The 14,720-nt window shown below is 43.2% G+C and overlaps 1 protein-coding gene across 2 annotated transcripts in view; it reads right to left on the bottom strand.

Annotated features, from left to right (window-relative positions):
• DIP2B (disco interacting protein 2 homolog B) overlaps nucleotides 1–14,118 on the bottom strand; it is a 230,570-nt gene extending 216,452 nt beyond the window's left edge. For both annotated transcript variants that reach the window (XM_039241344.1, XM_039241345.1), the window contains exon 1: nucleotides 13,900–14,118. In XM_039241344.1, coding sequence (XP_039097275.1) covers nucleotides 13,900–13,999 — 100 coding nt within the window. In that variant the 5' untranslated portion in view covers nucleotides 14,000–14,118. The remainder of the gene's footprint in view (nucleotides 1–13,899) is intronic.
• Nucleotides 14,119–14,720: the final 602 nt, after the last annotated feature.

Genomic DNA, 14,720 nt, shown 5'->3' with positions numbered 1-14,720 from the left:
GTTGAAATCAGTGACAGAGAAGAGAGCAAGGGTACTAGGAAGGAGATAGCGAAGCCAGAGATGTACAGGCCAGGCAATGATGAGCAGTATCACTGGAGAGAAGCAAAGTAAGGATACTTCTGCAGGTGGTACCAAAATAACTGAAGCGCCTGGGTGGCTGAGTCAGTTAAGTGTCTGACTTCGGCTCAGGTCATGGTCTCATGACCATGTCGGGCTCTGTGCTGACAGCTCAGAGCCTGGAGCCTGCTTCAGATTCTGTGTCTCCCTCTCTCTCTGTCCCTCCCCCACTCACACTCTGTCTCTCTCTCAAAACTAAAATAAACATTAAAAAAATAAAAATTAAAAAAATTCCGAGGGACTAGTATGGAGAGGTGGACTGAAAGAAAAAGAGGAATCAAGGATATGTCAGCTTTCAATTTATTGCTTCTCAGCTCCAAATCTATCCTTCATTGCCTGCTTTGTGAAAATTAACATGGACTCTTTAAATAATTTTCTTTTGCCTGATGCCTCAACGTTAAGCAGATCTGTAGCTTGTCTACGGACACTGCAAGAGGAAAGGTCTTTTGTTTCTGGGTCCAGTGTGCTCCTCTTGACAGCAAAAATAGAACATCAAGAAGTTCAGTGTTTCTGGGGCGCCTGGGTAGCTCAGTCAGTAGAGCATCCGACTTCAGTTCAGATCATGATCTCATAGTTCCGAGTTCAAGCCCCATGTCAAGCTCTGTGCTGATAGCATGGAGCCTGGAGCCTGCTTCTAATTCTGTGTCTCCCTCTCTCCCTGCCCCTCCCCTGCTCATGCTCTGTATCTCTAAGATAAACAAACATTTAAAAAAAAATGTTTTAAGAAGTATTTCTGATGTCCTATGGAGTCCTAGCTAACTTATTTTAAGATCTTTTCTAATTTGAGAATTTGAGAAGACAAGTGGTCTAAGCTCATGAAACTTTCATGTTTTCATAATTATTTTTCCTACATATACAAGGACTTGGGCACTTTATTCTGTTCATTCATCTTTATTCAAAAGCTAATATCATCCTGCTCAGAGCATAGTAATTTTAGACTCTGCTTTAATACATGGTAAAGCAAGGACTACCTCACTATTTTGTTTCTAAATTTGCTTGACTATTCCAAAACATTTATTCTACTATATGCACACTGAGATCATTATCTAATTCCCCACTACCCAAAGAACTCTCTATTGAAGCTGTAATGGATTTCCATTAATTTTACATATTTAGTCCTCCCATCTGGGAAAATGTTATATATTTACATTCTTTTCAGATCTCACTTTTTAAAAGCTCTTGCTTTTTTTTTCATCCTTGAGATTTTGTAATTTTTTTCATATGGATCCTGTGCCTTTCTTATAATATTTACCCTAAGGATTTGGCAATTTTTTAAAACTATTACAAAGACTTTTTCTTCTCACCAAGGCAGTTCATTCCCATACTCCTCCCTGCCAATATCCCAATGATACCAAAGAATGCTATTACTTCCTACCCATCCCCATACTAGCCTGACCCACAATGTCTGAGTTTTGTTGAAATCATTTAGACTATTTCTTTTTTTTTTAGGTTGATTTATTTTGAGAGAGAGAGAGCATGTGCATGCAATGCACACATGTAGCATGAGCGGGAAAGGAGCACAAAGAGGGAGAGAGAGAATCCCAAGCAGGCTTCACGCTCAGCACAGAGCTTGATGCGGGGCTCCATCCCACAACCACGAAATCATGACCCGAGCCGAAATCAAGAATCAGATGCTTAACTGACTGAGTCACCCAGGCACCTCTAGACTATTTATTTCATTCAGATGACCAGCTTTTCTGCTGTAGTATGTCTCTTCTATGTTTCAGAGACTCTTATTTAGCATTTATAGTTCACGTTCTTTGTTACTTGCTATATATGTGATTATACAACATATATACATACATTTCAAAGTCCATTGTCCATCACGGTTTCCTTTCATCCTATCTTGGAGTCTCTGTTTTGCATTATCTGTTTGATTAGGGTACGCTGCTTAGACTGGAGCCTGTGGGTGATACAATCTCTGAATCTTTGCACATTCACACAGAGCTTTCTTTTCTCTAAAGGGTGAATTATATCTATTCTGCATACAGGATTCTTGGAGCAGAGACCTCTCAATAGTCTGTGGATGTTTTTTACACCATCGTCAAAGCTGCAGTACTGCAAATGAGAACAGTCTGTTTTGTTGTTGCTGCTGTTTTAACTTCATCTTTCTACGTAGGAGCTCGTTCAGGATGTCTTTTTCTTTATCACTGAATTCAGGAATTCTATCAGGAGATGCCTAGGTTTATGTCATTTCTCATCAGTCTTGCATGGAACACAGCACACTCATTCAAATCTGCAATCTTTTTCAATCTGCAATCTTTTTTCAGCTCAGGGCATTTTTCTTCTATTACTTATTTCTCCTTCTAAAATTTTATTATATGCATTTTAGGTTTCCTGGATCTAGTCTCTTGAGTCCTCTGCCTTCATAAGCTCCCACTTTAACTCTTGGCATTCTCGTTCTAAGCTTTGAAATTGTTATTTTATTTGATCTGGGTTTAAAAAAAGTGGGCAGTCGTGATGGGCTCAAGCTGCTGTCTTCTCAGAATCATTTCAAATGGGACTATTTAAATGCTATCTTATCACTCAAGCAGAAAACAAAAATCCTTCTACGTACTTAAAAGACAATTACTTAAATTAATATACTAACATTTTAAAAACCCAAACAGCTATTTGTTGAGAAGTTACTAGATTGAAAGCTCCTTGAAAGGAGGGGATTTACCTTCCTTGCATCTCTCATCCTCTCAATAGATCTTATAAACACATTAAATACATCTTTACTGATATATTGAGCACTTTATGAGTTCAAAAGGTAGAAAACCTAGCCATTATACTCACAAAATGTACAAAAAAAGTGCCATCACACTCATAAAAGTCCAAATGAGGAGGCAAAAATAATGGAAACAAATAATAGTGGTCAGTTAGGTGCTGAACTCTGTTACTGCATACAATGGTCTAAAAATAGAAGAGATTAATATGAACTAAAGCAGTCAACTGGCTTCATGACCAAGGGAACATTAGCCAGATCCTAGAATATGGGGAAATTTTAGTAGGAAAGAAGGTAGTCCTGACAAAGAAAGGAGTCACTGCAAAGGCAGAAAGAATAGAATAAGCCTGTCAGGAAAAAGAGTGAGAAAACTAGTCTGACTATAATAGAAGAGCCTGCTGGAGACTAGTAAGAAAATCAGAATAGACAGGGAGGTTGATGACAGGGTCTAGACTCATTCACTGGTTCGACAAGTACTGAAAAGCACTTATGCTGAAGGATGTTACATGCTGTCCTCAAACAGCTTACAAAGGGAGGTGAGAATACGTATGCAAATAACTTTATACGTTTGAGATCATTTGAAATGATACAGGGGGATGTTAGCAATCAGAGCTTAGAGAACCAACAAATGAGGAAGTTGGTTTTTTGAACAGGAAGTTCATCTTCCAGTACTTCCTTTGGTCCTTGAAGAAAAACAAGCAAAGAACGATAGGAGAAAAACTCAAACCGATGCTTTTTCTATATGTTCAATTTAAAAATGAAAGTTTCTCCAGATCAGAGAAAAATCCAATAAAGAATGGCAACTCTTTAAAATTTTGAGACAGAAAAAAAATTTTGTAACTATATATGGCGATGAAAATTATTATAGTTAGTATAGTGATCATTTTACAATATACACAAATATCCAAGTGTTATGTTGCATAACTGAAACTAATATAATGTTGTATGTCAATCTTACCTCAATAAAAAAAAAGTAAGACAGCCTGTTTGCCTCAGTCACGGGTTAATAACTGAACAAGAGACTATCAGAAGCTTCTACCTAGTAATTCCTGCTGGGTTGATTTTTTAAAAGGAGATTCAGTGACAAGACTGATCAGCACTACAACGCATGCATGCCTGACCTGAGTTAAAACCCACAAGTTCCAGACTATGAATAACTTAAAACAATGGAATCCGAGGTTCTTCAAAAAAAAAGAGAGAGAGAGAAAAGGAAAGAAAAACTCTAAAGATGCTTTAATTTGTCCATAAAAGCAATAATCATCTAAAAATAAAGAGATATTAGAGCACCATTCCTCACAAAATAAGAAATAATTCCAAGAAAATAATCAATTAAAGTACATGTCATTTATAGGGGCGCCTGGATGGCTCAGTCCGTTAAGCATCCAACTCTTGATTTCGATTCAGGTCACGATCTCAAGGTCATGGGATCAAGCCCCAAGTTGCACTCTGCACTGGGCAATGAGCCTGCCTAAGATTCTCTCTCTCCCTCTTTCTCTGCCCCTCCATTGTGCATACACACATGCTCTCTCAAAAAAAATAAGTAGTACAGAAATATCTACATTAATTTATACATTGATTTTAAAATTGAACATCAAATATTCTAAGAAAAAAATAAAACACTAAATACTCTTTCTGAACCAGAATGTAACCATAATCCTCTCTACAGTCCAGAAACTCAAGATCAGTGCAAACCAAGGACTTTTCAAAGACATCAGATCCATGGGTCTTCATTTAGGACTGTCCTGTGTAGTATCCAAAATATTTTCCTCTTACAGTTCCCTGTTTCAGCTTCTCATCATCATCTTCTCAATTCAAGGAGGAAAAATTAATTTCACATCTCTTCTCTGAAAATAGGACAGAACATTCCCATTCTTTCCCCTCCAGGGAGCCCCACCTCCACAACTCCAAAGACAGAAGCTGTATCCTAAGAAAACTAGCCCAATAGTTAGGATGGAAAAGAATTTTGCCGAAACGACTTGAAACATGATTCAGGGAGACAGAGGCAGACGCAGTGTGGAGACCCGTGGGGTTTGGAGCCAAGCAGACTTGGGTTCCCACCCCAGCACACTGTACTCTCAGGCTTCCCGTTCTTTAACAAGTGCCTACAAAATGGAAATCACACACCTATCTTCAGCAGTTGTGAGATTAGAAGCACATTTCCAAGACCTGCTTGAGATCACACGGTAAAGGGCAAACACAAGACCTACGTCAATTCCAAATGACTGTTGAATCCACTGGGGTTTTTTTAATGTTTATTTATTTTTGAGAGTGAGAGAGACAGAGCATGAACAGGGGAGAGACAGAGAGAGAGGGAGACACAGAATCCGAAGCAGGCTCCAGGCTCTAAACTGTCAGCGAGCCCGACGTGCGGCTCGAATTCACTAACTGTGAGATCATGACCTGAGCCAAAGTCAGCCACTCAATGGACTGAGCCAGCCAGGTGCCCCACTAAGTCTACTGTTCTGATCTCTTTGCCATTTGTTTCAGAATGATACTGTCACTGGTAGCGAGAAAGGGAAAGATCAGGTTATGAGGCCAGGTCTGGTACACACTGTATTCCTCTCCATTTCAGGTGCTTTTTGCTAGCTCAGTTCTCTCATTATGATAAGAAGAATTATTTATTCAGCACCTACTTACTGGCCAGTGAGGGTATACAAAGAGCTAAGCACAGGGTCTATTACATAATAAGCACTCGATAACTGATAGCTACTTACAGAGATCTTAACTTAGGAAAAGTTGCCTTCTTATAGGAAACTGAGTGGAAAAGAAGTAAACCAGACACAAAAGGAGGAAGAACACGCCAGTGTGGGCATTTCTCAGAGAAAGGGAACGTGTACAAAGGCATGGACGTGAAAAAACACAGTGCATTCAGGATAACTCAGGTAGCTAGCATGGCTAGAGAGGGGAGAAAATCATGAAAGGCACAGGAAATGAGGCTACAAAGGCAAGCAGGTTTGGTACACAAAGGATGCTTGCATTTTATCCTGTGGATGGGTCAAACCAATGAAAAATCTCCAACAGGGAAGAGGACATGATTAGACTGTGTTTCAGAATGACCATTCCATCACAGAATAGAGAAAGGTGGACTGGGGGGAGAAGGGACTGGAGGCAGGTGGCTCAGTCACGAGACTACACACTCCCAGCAAGAGGTGGTAAGAGCCTGAACAAAGACCAAAATGAGGTGAATGGAGGGGAGGAACAAGAATAGACAAGACTTAATGATCCATTAGAAGTTAAGGATGACCCCCAAATTTCTGACCTGAAGTGGACATTCTGAAGTAGGGTTTTGTGGAGTAGGCTGAAATAAGAAGTACATTTTTGGACTTACTACGTTACAGCTGTCTGGGGGAACCAGTGGATGTTAGAGCAGAGGCCTCAGAGGCAGGCCTAGAGATACAGACCAGAGAGCCAGCTCACACCCAGGAGAGCTAAAGCCCTGGGCATGGATGAGATTACTCAGCAAGTTTATGTAAAGTGAGATGAAGGCTAATGACTGATAGCAGGAACACCCATATCAAACGGATGAGAGAAAAAGCAGCTCACGAGGAGAGCATAAGGAGGAACAGTTAGGGAGCCGGAAGGAAATGATGCCATAAAAGCTAAGGAAGGAGAGAGTTTTATAAAGATAACTGTTCACCATATTGAATGCTGCAGGGAAAGATACTGTATCCAGTGGGTACTTTTCCGTCTGAAATTAGAAGTCATACGTGGCCTTGGAAACTGTTTCAGAGGTTTGATAAGCGGAGCAATGGATGAAGGAGCGAGCAAAGGAAACAAAGAAAGGAGAGAAAAGTAAGCCACACCTTCTAGAAGCTATGAGAGGGAGAGAATGCATGCCCATAAGAGTAAGCAGTTCCAATACAAGACTGTGGGAAGCTGCTTTTTTTAAACTAGAAGAAATTTCAGCATATTTATAGGCTGAAGAGAAGGAATCGAGAGCCAAGTGTTAAGTGAGAGGCTGATGATGAGAGAGAGACAAAGAGAAAAAGACTATGAATGAAGACTATGAATGAATAGATCAATCAATGAAATAAGATGCCAAGATTACAGAGGAGAAGGGATGGGACTGAGAATACGGTCAGAGGGATACACAGGAGGTAGAACAGGAAAGAGGATATTTCTTCCTCTGAGAAAAGAATGAAAGGGGATAAGGGTGGGAACTGATAGATAAGGCTTTGAGTATTGAGGAGGGAAGTGGACTGAGTTTAGCTTTCCTCACAAGCTAGTAATAAATGGTTCCTTTTTTTTTTAAGTTTATTAATTTATTTTGAGAGGGGGGAGGGGCAGAGAGAAAGAGGGAGAGAGAATCCCAAGCATGCTGGGGAGCCCACCATGGGGCTCAGCCTCATGAACCACAAGATCATGACCTGAGCTGAAGTCAAGAGTCAAGACACTTAATTGACTGAGCCACCCAGGCGCCCTGATAAGAACAGTTCTTAACTCTGCTTCATAGTCCTCTTGAAGAAACTGATAGAAACTCTGCTCCCCAAAAAGGCACATAAGACCTACTGAAGCCAAAGAGTCTAAAGAAATTGGCAATGGAACCCCAAAGAAATGGCCTTTCAGATGTGATCTTGTTCATGGAGAGGCATCCACAAAGGAAAGCAAACTGCTCACTATAAACACAAAGATATGGGGCACCCGGGTAGCTCAGTAGATTAAGCGTCCAACTTCAGCTCAGGTCATGATCTCACCGCTCATGAGTTCAAGCCCTGCAATGACCTCTGTGCTGACAGCTCAGAGCTTAGAGCCTGCTTTTAGATTCTCTGTCTCCTTCCTCACTCTCTGCTCCTCCCCCACTCAACTGTCTCTGTCTCTCTCTCAAAAATAAAGAAACATTTAAAAATTTAAAAAAAAAAAAAAAACAATGCAAAGATATGAAAAACTCTCATTTACACCTCGAGGCTATGATCCATCACCAAAAGAGATGGGACTACTTGATGTGTACAACAGCCCTACCTTAGACTCTCGGAATAGGGGATACAGGAGACCATCCTCACTTTCACGAAACCTATAACTTAAAAAAAATCAGAGACAAGAGCCTTGCATTTGGCAATGAATTTAGATAAAAGCAGTATCTTTAAAAGAAAAAGGGTCAATCTAGAGCTGAAGGGAGACAAAAATCAGACTCTTAAGTCTAAAGATAGAGGACCAGACAAGGCTGGTGGTAAACACAACTCAAAAGAAAAGAGGACCAAGGGAACTTTTGAAGGAGGAACTGAAAGATTTTGTTCACTGAAGACAAACGGAAGACTAAGAAAAGGAAGAGACAAAAACTACTTGAAGGTTCTGAAACCCACATGTGCCTTTTCATAGTTGGTAGATGCTTGAGTCTCAGAAACCACGCTTAAATTTCAAAGCCATGCGCCACAACCTACAGACTTGGAAATGTACACACGCCAGATGTCTGTATGGAACAAACCAGCTACTCTTTTCTGCTTCAGTCAACTGCCTGCAGTGACCCAACAACACGTGTTAACTAAGGGTCGAGGGTGCCGACAGGAGCAGCTGATGGTGGAGTAAGGTCTTACTTTAAAAAAATACGTGTACAAATTGATTCCATTCATCACTTCCCATAGAACCATATTCTGCTAAGTAACACAAGATATTAAAAACAGCCACGTCACTATGCATCCATTCACTATCAGAAACAATAAAGATTACACATACCACGTGATCACTGCATGCCACACACTACAGTCAGCTCATTTTAAACCTTACAACTCCAATGAGATCATCATTCCTCTAAGAACTGGAGACACTAAAATGAGGGAGGGGAGAAAATCTGCCCAAGGTCACAGAGCTAGTAAGGGAAGGCCAGGAATTGGCCCAGGCCCACCAGATGCCAAAATCTGTGCTTCTCAAATGATTATGCAGCCGTGCCTCAGACCAAAGTCAAATCCCCGAGACAGGGACTTTACGTCTCACTTCAAATCAAAGTCAAGTGAGCAAAACTTTATTGCATTCCTAAAACAGTACAAGAAAGAAATAGCTGGGGAGCTATTTCTTTAAATAAAGAAGTTTCAGACATGAATGACCTCTGGAGCATACAGTGAGGTGAAATGAAAAACAATCAAAATAATTAGAAAATATATTGGGCAGGCAAGCAGGAAGGAGCACAGCAAAGAGCATTCCTGAGAGAGGACCGTGAAGCATACTCATCATGATACAAATATAGTGTGAGGGCCCGTTTTAGCCGGTCATCTGAACTTTCACCCGTGAGGTGCTAATCCTTATGCAGGTGCTAAGCAGCCACCAGGGGCTGGGCCGAGAATGAAGGGTTAACGATTTCTCTCATTCAAAAATCCAGCTCGATGCTATGGGGCTGTCAAATAAGAGTGATTTTTTTTTAATTTTTTAATGTTTTTAATTTATTTCTGAGAGAGAGAGTGTGAACAGGGGAGGGTCAGAGAGAGAGGGAGACACAGAATCCGAAAACAGTCTCCAGGCTCTAAGCTAGCTGTCAGCACAGAGTCTGACGCGGGGCTCAAACCCACAAACTGCGAGGGTTTGACCTGAGCCGAAGTTGGACATTCAACCGACTGAGCCACCCAGGCGCCCCAAGTGATTTTTCAAAATACACATCAGAACAAGGGTGTCCAAACAAGCACAACGGTAGGTGACTCATTCTACCAACCAATTTGTCTATTGTCTTCTGGAAGGAACTGTCCTCAAACCCAGTTTATATCATTCTACTTCTTTAACAGTCACAACTCAAATCAGTTTACAATTGCTCTAATTTTTTCGATCACAACTAGTTTGGACTCCAAAAGAACACCACTGGCTTTTCTCTACTTGACTCCAAGTAACCTATAAAATGAAACTCCACCCTCAAAGAAAAGTTGTCACCAGGAGGATTTTCCAAAGAATGTGCCACGGGCTCTAACTGTAATTCCTAAAGATGATTTCCGGCGTAAGATGAGTGTAGCCCATATATATATACGTGTATATATATATATATATATATACATGTGTGTGTGTAAGTTTGGGGAAGACCACCTAGCTAATGCCCAGTTTGGGCTATTTAAAAATCCCTACCCCGTTTTCCCTAATACTCTTAGCGTCAGGCGGGACAACTGTTAGATGTAATTTTCTGATACACGACATCCTATCGATTCACAACTGTGCTATCTATTTTGGGGAAAGTGGACCACTTTCCCAGTTGCAGATAAAACTGGAGGGACTCCCCAGTTTCCTGGTTCCTTAGTTTTACTTGCCCACTTGTGACATATAATCTCTGGCCAGCATCTTCTCCTCTCCCTCTTCCACTCCCTCGCTGCTTCCCCACTCCTAAAGCGGATTCCCTTCAACTCCTAGCAAGGAGCCCTCTCTTATCTCTCCACCTTCAGCGTGGGCCCTATACCATGCTTTAAGGACTGCTGAGATAAGTGACGGAAGTGATGGAATAGGAGCAGGGAGGATGTGAATGTGTTTGTTGTGTTTGTGCTCAGAGAAGTGTTCAAATCCTTCCAGTGTTATTTGTGTTAAATACCTTCCCAATTGTCACCTTTGGACACTGAAAGACTTGAACTCCTTCTGACAAGCCACAGAAGCATGGGATTTATATCCTTCTTCCCTTCACGCTTGTGACTGAACTATACAAGCTAAATCACAGCCGTCTCGACACACAATCCAACTTTGTATTTATAGTTCTCTGCCGTTTCTTCTTCACAACGACAAAGCAGATAGCTTCCTCTTTTCTTAGAAGGCAGCCTCTGTACAAAACTCTATCATGGTCTCTGGTACTGTTTGGTTGGTAGTAAAGTGATTTCCCTACCAGATTCGGACCTCTTTGAAAGCTGACACATCATCTGCTCACCTCTGTATCCCTAGCACATAGTAGGCACAAAATAAATGTCTGTTGAAGCAAATAAGTGAATGACAGATTTGGAAGGGATTTCAGAAAGAGAATCAAGGGGACTACTTAGAATTGTGGCACAAAACTGTTACATAGCATTTCCTTGGGGTAAAAATGAGAGTTGACGGCGTGTACCCTAACGTAAAGACATTTAAATCATCTGATGGTAACACATGCCATAATTACATGGCAGCTTAGGATAAAGGCACTTATCACAGGAGCAACTTTAGACAGAACACTTAACCTCGTAACCTTTCAAAGTTTTCCCTTCTGTGAAAACTTTAAAACAAAAAGAAATAGGGAAGGGAAAGAAAAGGAGAGAGAGGTGGCAATAATATCTATCTATTCTACCTAATCACCACGTAGGGAAGCCCAGATGACATAATGTGGAAGATCATTATACAAATACAGTGCACTGTATGACAGAGTTAAACAAAGAAATCTCATTAGTGTCACTTTAGATGTGCACACTCGAGTAAAACATGTGAATAAAGTTCAGACAACAGGGTGTACTGCCAATCATATAACAGATATAACAGTAACAATAACATACCTGGATCATGAAGAAAATATCCAGCATGGGAATACCTGCAGAAACTGCCTGCCTATTTAATTTACCTCCAGAGAAGCTCATGATTACTTGTAACTTCAACTTTAAGTGATTCTCCAGGAGCTTTCCCCGCTAAGTCCACAGTGACCTGCCTGAAGCACCAGACACAGCCCTGGGCTCTGCAACACGCTCTGCGGCAAACGGCCCACAGAGGCACAAACCTGCATTTTGGCCCAGAGGTGGCTGCGCTTATGACCAAAGCCTGCGGCTGAAAATACAGACAAGCACGAAGAAATTTCTTTCATAGTATACAGCTCAGGCTACCACTATAATTAGGACCATCTATGGCCTGAACATTACCAAAAAAAAAAAGAGTAGAATCAAGGAATGAGTGCCCCAAAGCCGGCAACACATGATAAACATAGTTAAAAGCACATTTTCTTCCGAAAGAAAAGAAAATACTTTTGTCAGAGCGGCAGCTGCAGAGAAAATGTACAATAAACAAACAGGGAAGATTCATTCAAAATGTACTATAGACATCACAAAGAATATATCCCACGCTATAGGTCTGGGGGATAGTGGGTTGTTTTAACTTCACTTGAATCCCTAAAAAATGTCTACCTATTTCTCCAGTCAAGCATCCTCGGTACTTTATTTTTAAGCAAGAGAAAAAAGACAGATGGCCAAGACGCTGACACTGCAGGCCCCAGATTTTTCAACTGCATTTCCTCCAGTTGTCCACGGCTAAGAGACACAGGACATAATCTCTAAGAAACTAACTCAAACTAAGTGTATGTCAACCAAAGCAAACCTGCATCAGAAAGTAAACCCGGCAGTTGTCCTTAACAATGCCCTGACATCCAGTCTGTAGAGTCTGACACCTTTCTAAACCAGAGAAAGGTGAGCTCATCAGTGTTAGTCCTAGAAACAGGGCCTCGGCATCATTTCTAGAAACATTCAGAGAAGTAAACAATAATCAGCTGGAAGCCGATATACCAAGAAGAAGGAGCTTCCAGGATTTCCCTCTGTGTGAAAGCAATCAACTCCTATTTTTAATTTCATTCTGACACAAACATCCAGCCAAGGCTCTCTCTTTTCTGGCTAATCAAATAGAGCTGATCTGCTACTACAAAGTGAACTGTTTTAAAAGTCAGATTTGAATGGGAATCATTACAGATTTAATGACAATATTTTAGGACAGAAGAAGGATGAGGTTATCTTGAGAGGCAGAACCGATGGTAAGTTCTAAATACGTCACAGAGACCAACTCAGCCACCACCGCTGATTCTGGGGAAGGGCAAAAAAAAAAAAAACCTTCCCATCTGATTAATTGAAAAATAATATGTTGGCAATTAAGTGCACATGAAAACAGCACCTCCCTATGTATTGGGAAAAACTAACAGGGTTGTAAAAAATAATTATTTCCTTGTATGCCCAACAGGATTTGTAACACTCAAAACCACTTCTGGCTTTTCACGGTAAAGGATTGGGGAGATGGCGGAGAGAAGGCCTTGATAAGTCAACAAAAAAGTCCAACTCTCCTGGGAACTTGTCACATTCTTCTCTTCCAAATCCACAATATTTAATCCACTTGAAAAATGCCAGCAGAGAGGGCCTTTGGCAAGGAACTCGGGGAGAATATGCAACTCTGAGGACACCATCACAGTACTGACATCAAGCCTGCAGAAAATGCTGCTTTTGTCTCAGAGTCAGCCCCAGATAAAAACAGGAACTTTATGGAGAACTAATCACAACTGCACAAGCAGCCTGATCACATGCCCACAACAGAGCAACGTTTCTCATTGTTGTCCAAGGGACTTCTCTAATAACAGTGGCTCGATTTATTCTGTTCTTTTAATTCTCAAAATAAATCCAACCCTCCCTGTACCAATCCATTGTCAAAAGAAACAGGGTGCTGGCCAGGATTTGCCTGTAACCGGGAGTCACCCTCCTTCTCTCTTCAAAGGTGATCAGGTTCGGAAAATTCACCCCGATACAGGCACGGGGGAGGTGGGGGGGGGGGCCCTTATGACAAAGGTGGTCTGAAAAACAGAACACTGGGTCTCTCTCTGGGTTACTGCCACTGCTTCTAATCTCCCTATAGGACCCTCAATGGCCCACCCTGCTCCTAGCTCACTCCTGTCACTGGGGAGGCATTTCGCATTGTTAAAGAAGGAGGAAGAAGAAATGCTGCGGATTTCCCATGTATCTTTCTCTTTTTCTGGGGGCGGGGGGGAGGGGAGCTGAAACAGGCGTGGGGCCCTCCCCTCGAAAAGGGTAGAGGACAGGAGAAAGCTGTCAGCCACCCTGCTCTCAGCCTCACCCCCACCCCCACCGTGCCCAGACGCCCGGGCAGAAGCGGGAGGGCGCAGCTTTGTCTCGGGTCTTGAGGGGCAGTGAGTGCAGAAACAGCCCGCGCCCGGGGAGGACTTCTCCCCCGAGCCCCGGCTTAACCCCTTCCCAGGGAACACAATGAACGCCACGGGAAACCCACTTCACGGGGTGCGAGAGCAGGGAAGACGACCCTTCAGGGCACGGGCCAGATTTCCGGCACCCTCCTCCCGTCTCGCCCGCACGGCCAGTAGGGCGCGCGGCGGGGACCTGCTCTCCCTGTCGCCACCTTCCGCAGCGGCGCCCGGGCGCTCGCTTCCCCCGCCCGGCTCCTACCCTCCGAGAGCTCCAGCTCCAGCTCCGCCAGCTGCGCCCGCACTTCGGGCGGCAGCGCCGCCACCGCGGCCGGCGCGGGCTCCAGGCCTCGCTCCGCCATCCGGGCTCCGCCAGCCACACTCCGGAAGACAAGAGAGGGGGCCGAAGGAGGGACGGACTGACGCGGGCCCACACCCGGGCTACAGGATCCGGCTCCGGCCGCCGAGCTCCGCCGCCGCCGCCGCCGCCGCCGCCGCCGCCGCCGCCGCCGCCGCCGCCGCCGCCGCCGCCGCCGCCGCCATGAGCAAAAGTCACGTGAGCTCGGCGACCCCGCCCCCGGGCCGAGGACGCCCCGCCCCGCAGCCCAGCGTCGCTGAGGACTCGCGGGCTTAGGGCGCCCTCTACTGGGAATCTCGTAAAACGACGAGCCCAAGCCCGCCCCCCGGAACTCTCCTAGACGAACCGAGCTCGAGGTGTTGAAGTCAGCGCGAACACACGTAGCGTTTAGCTTTTACGAGCTCATGAGCAAGTTTTCACTATTTCCAAGTGAAAACCTCACTATTTCCACTTCCCGTAGCAGCGCATCCTTTTGTCGTGTCCTCTCCATTTCCCCCTGATTGACATCTACCCATTTTAGAGGACCAGAACTCAGGCCACTTTTTTTTTTTGGACCGATAATTATGTTGTTGTTGTTGTTGTTGTTGTTGTTGTTGTTTTAATTATTGTATCACACTCCTCTTATTTTACTGAGGTTTCCCAGTCCCACTTTACGGGAGCTCTTTGTTTCTATTTCAGTTCTGGCATTTAAGGCAACGGACGAGAATCTCCTTCCTCCCTCCTTG

This window comes from Hyaena hyaena, unplaced genomic scaffold (assembly GCF_003009895.1).
Source record: "Hyaena hyaena isolate Hyena2069 unplaced genomic scaffold, ASM300989v1 scaffold_192, whole genome shotgun sequence".
Taxonomy (NCBI): Eukaryota; Metazoa; Chordata; class Mammalia; order Carnivora; family Hyaenidae; genus Hyaena; species Hyaena hyaena.
Note: the sequence above shows the minus strand (reverse complement) of the source record. Positions and strands in the feature narration are given on the sequence as shown.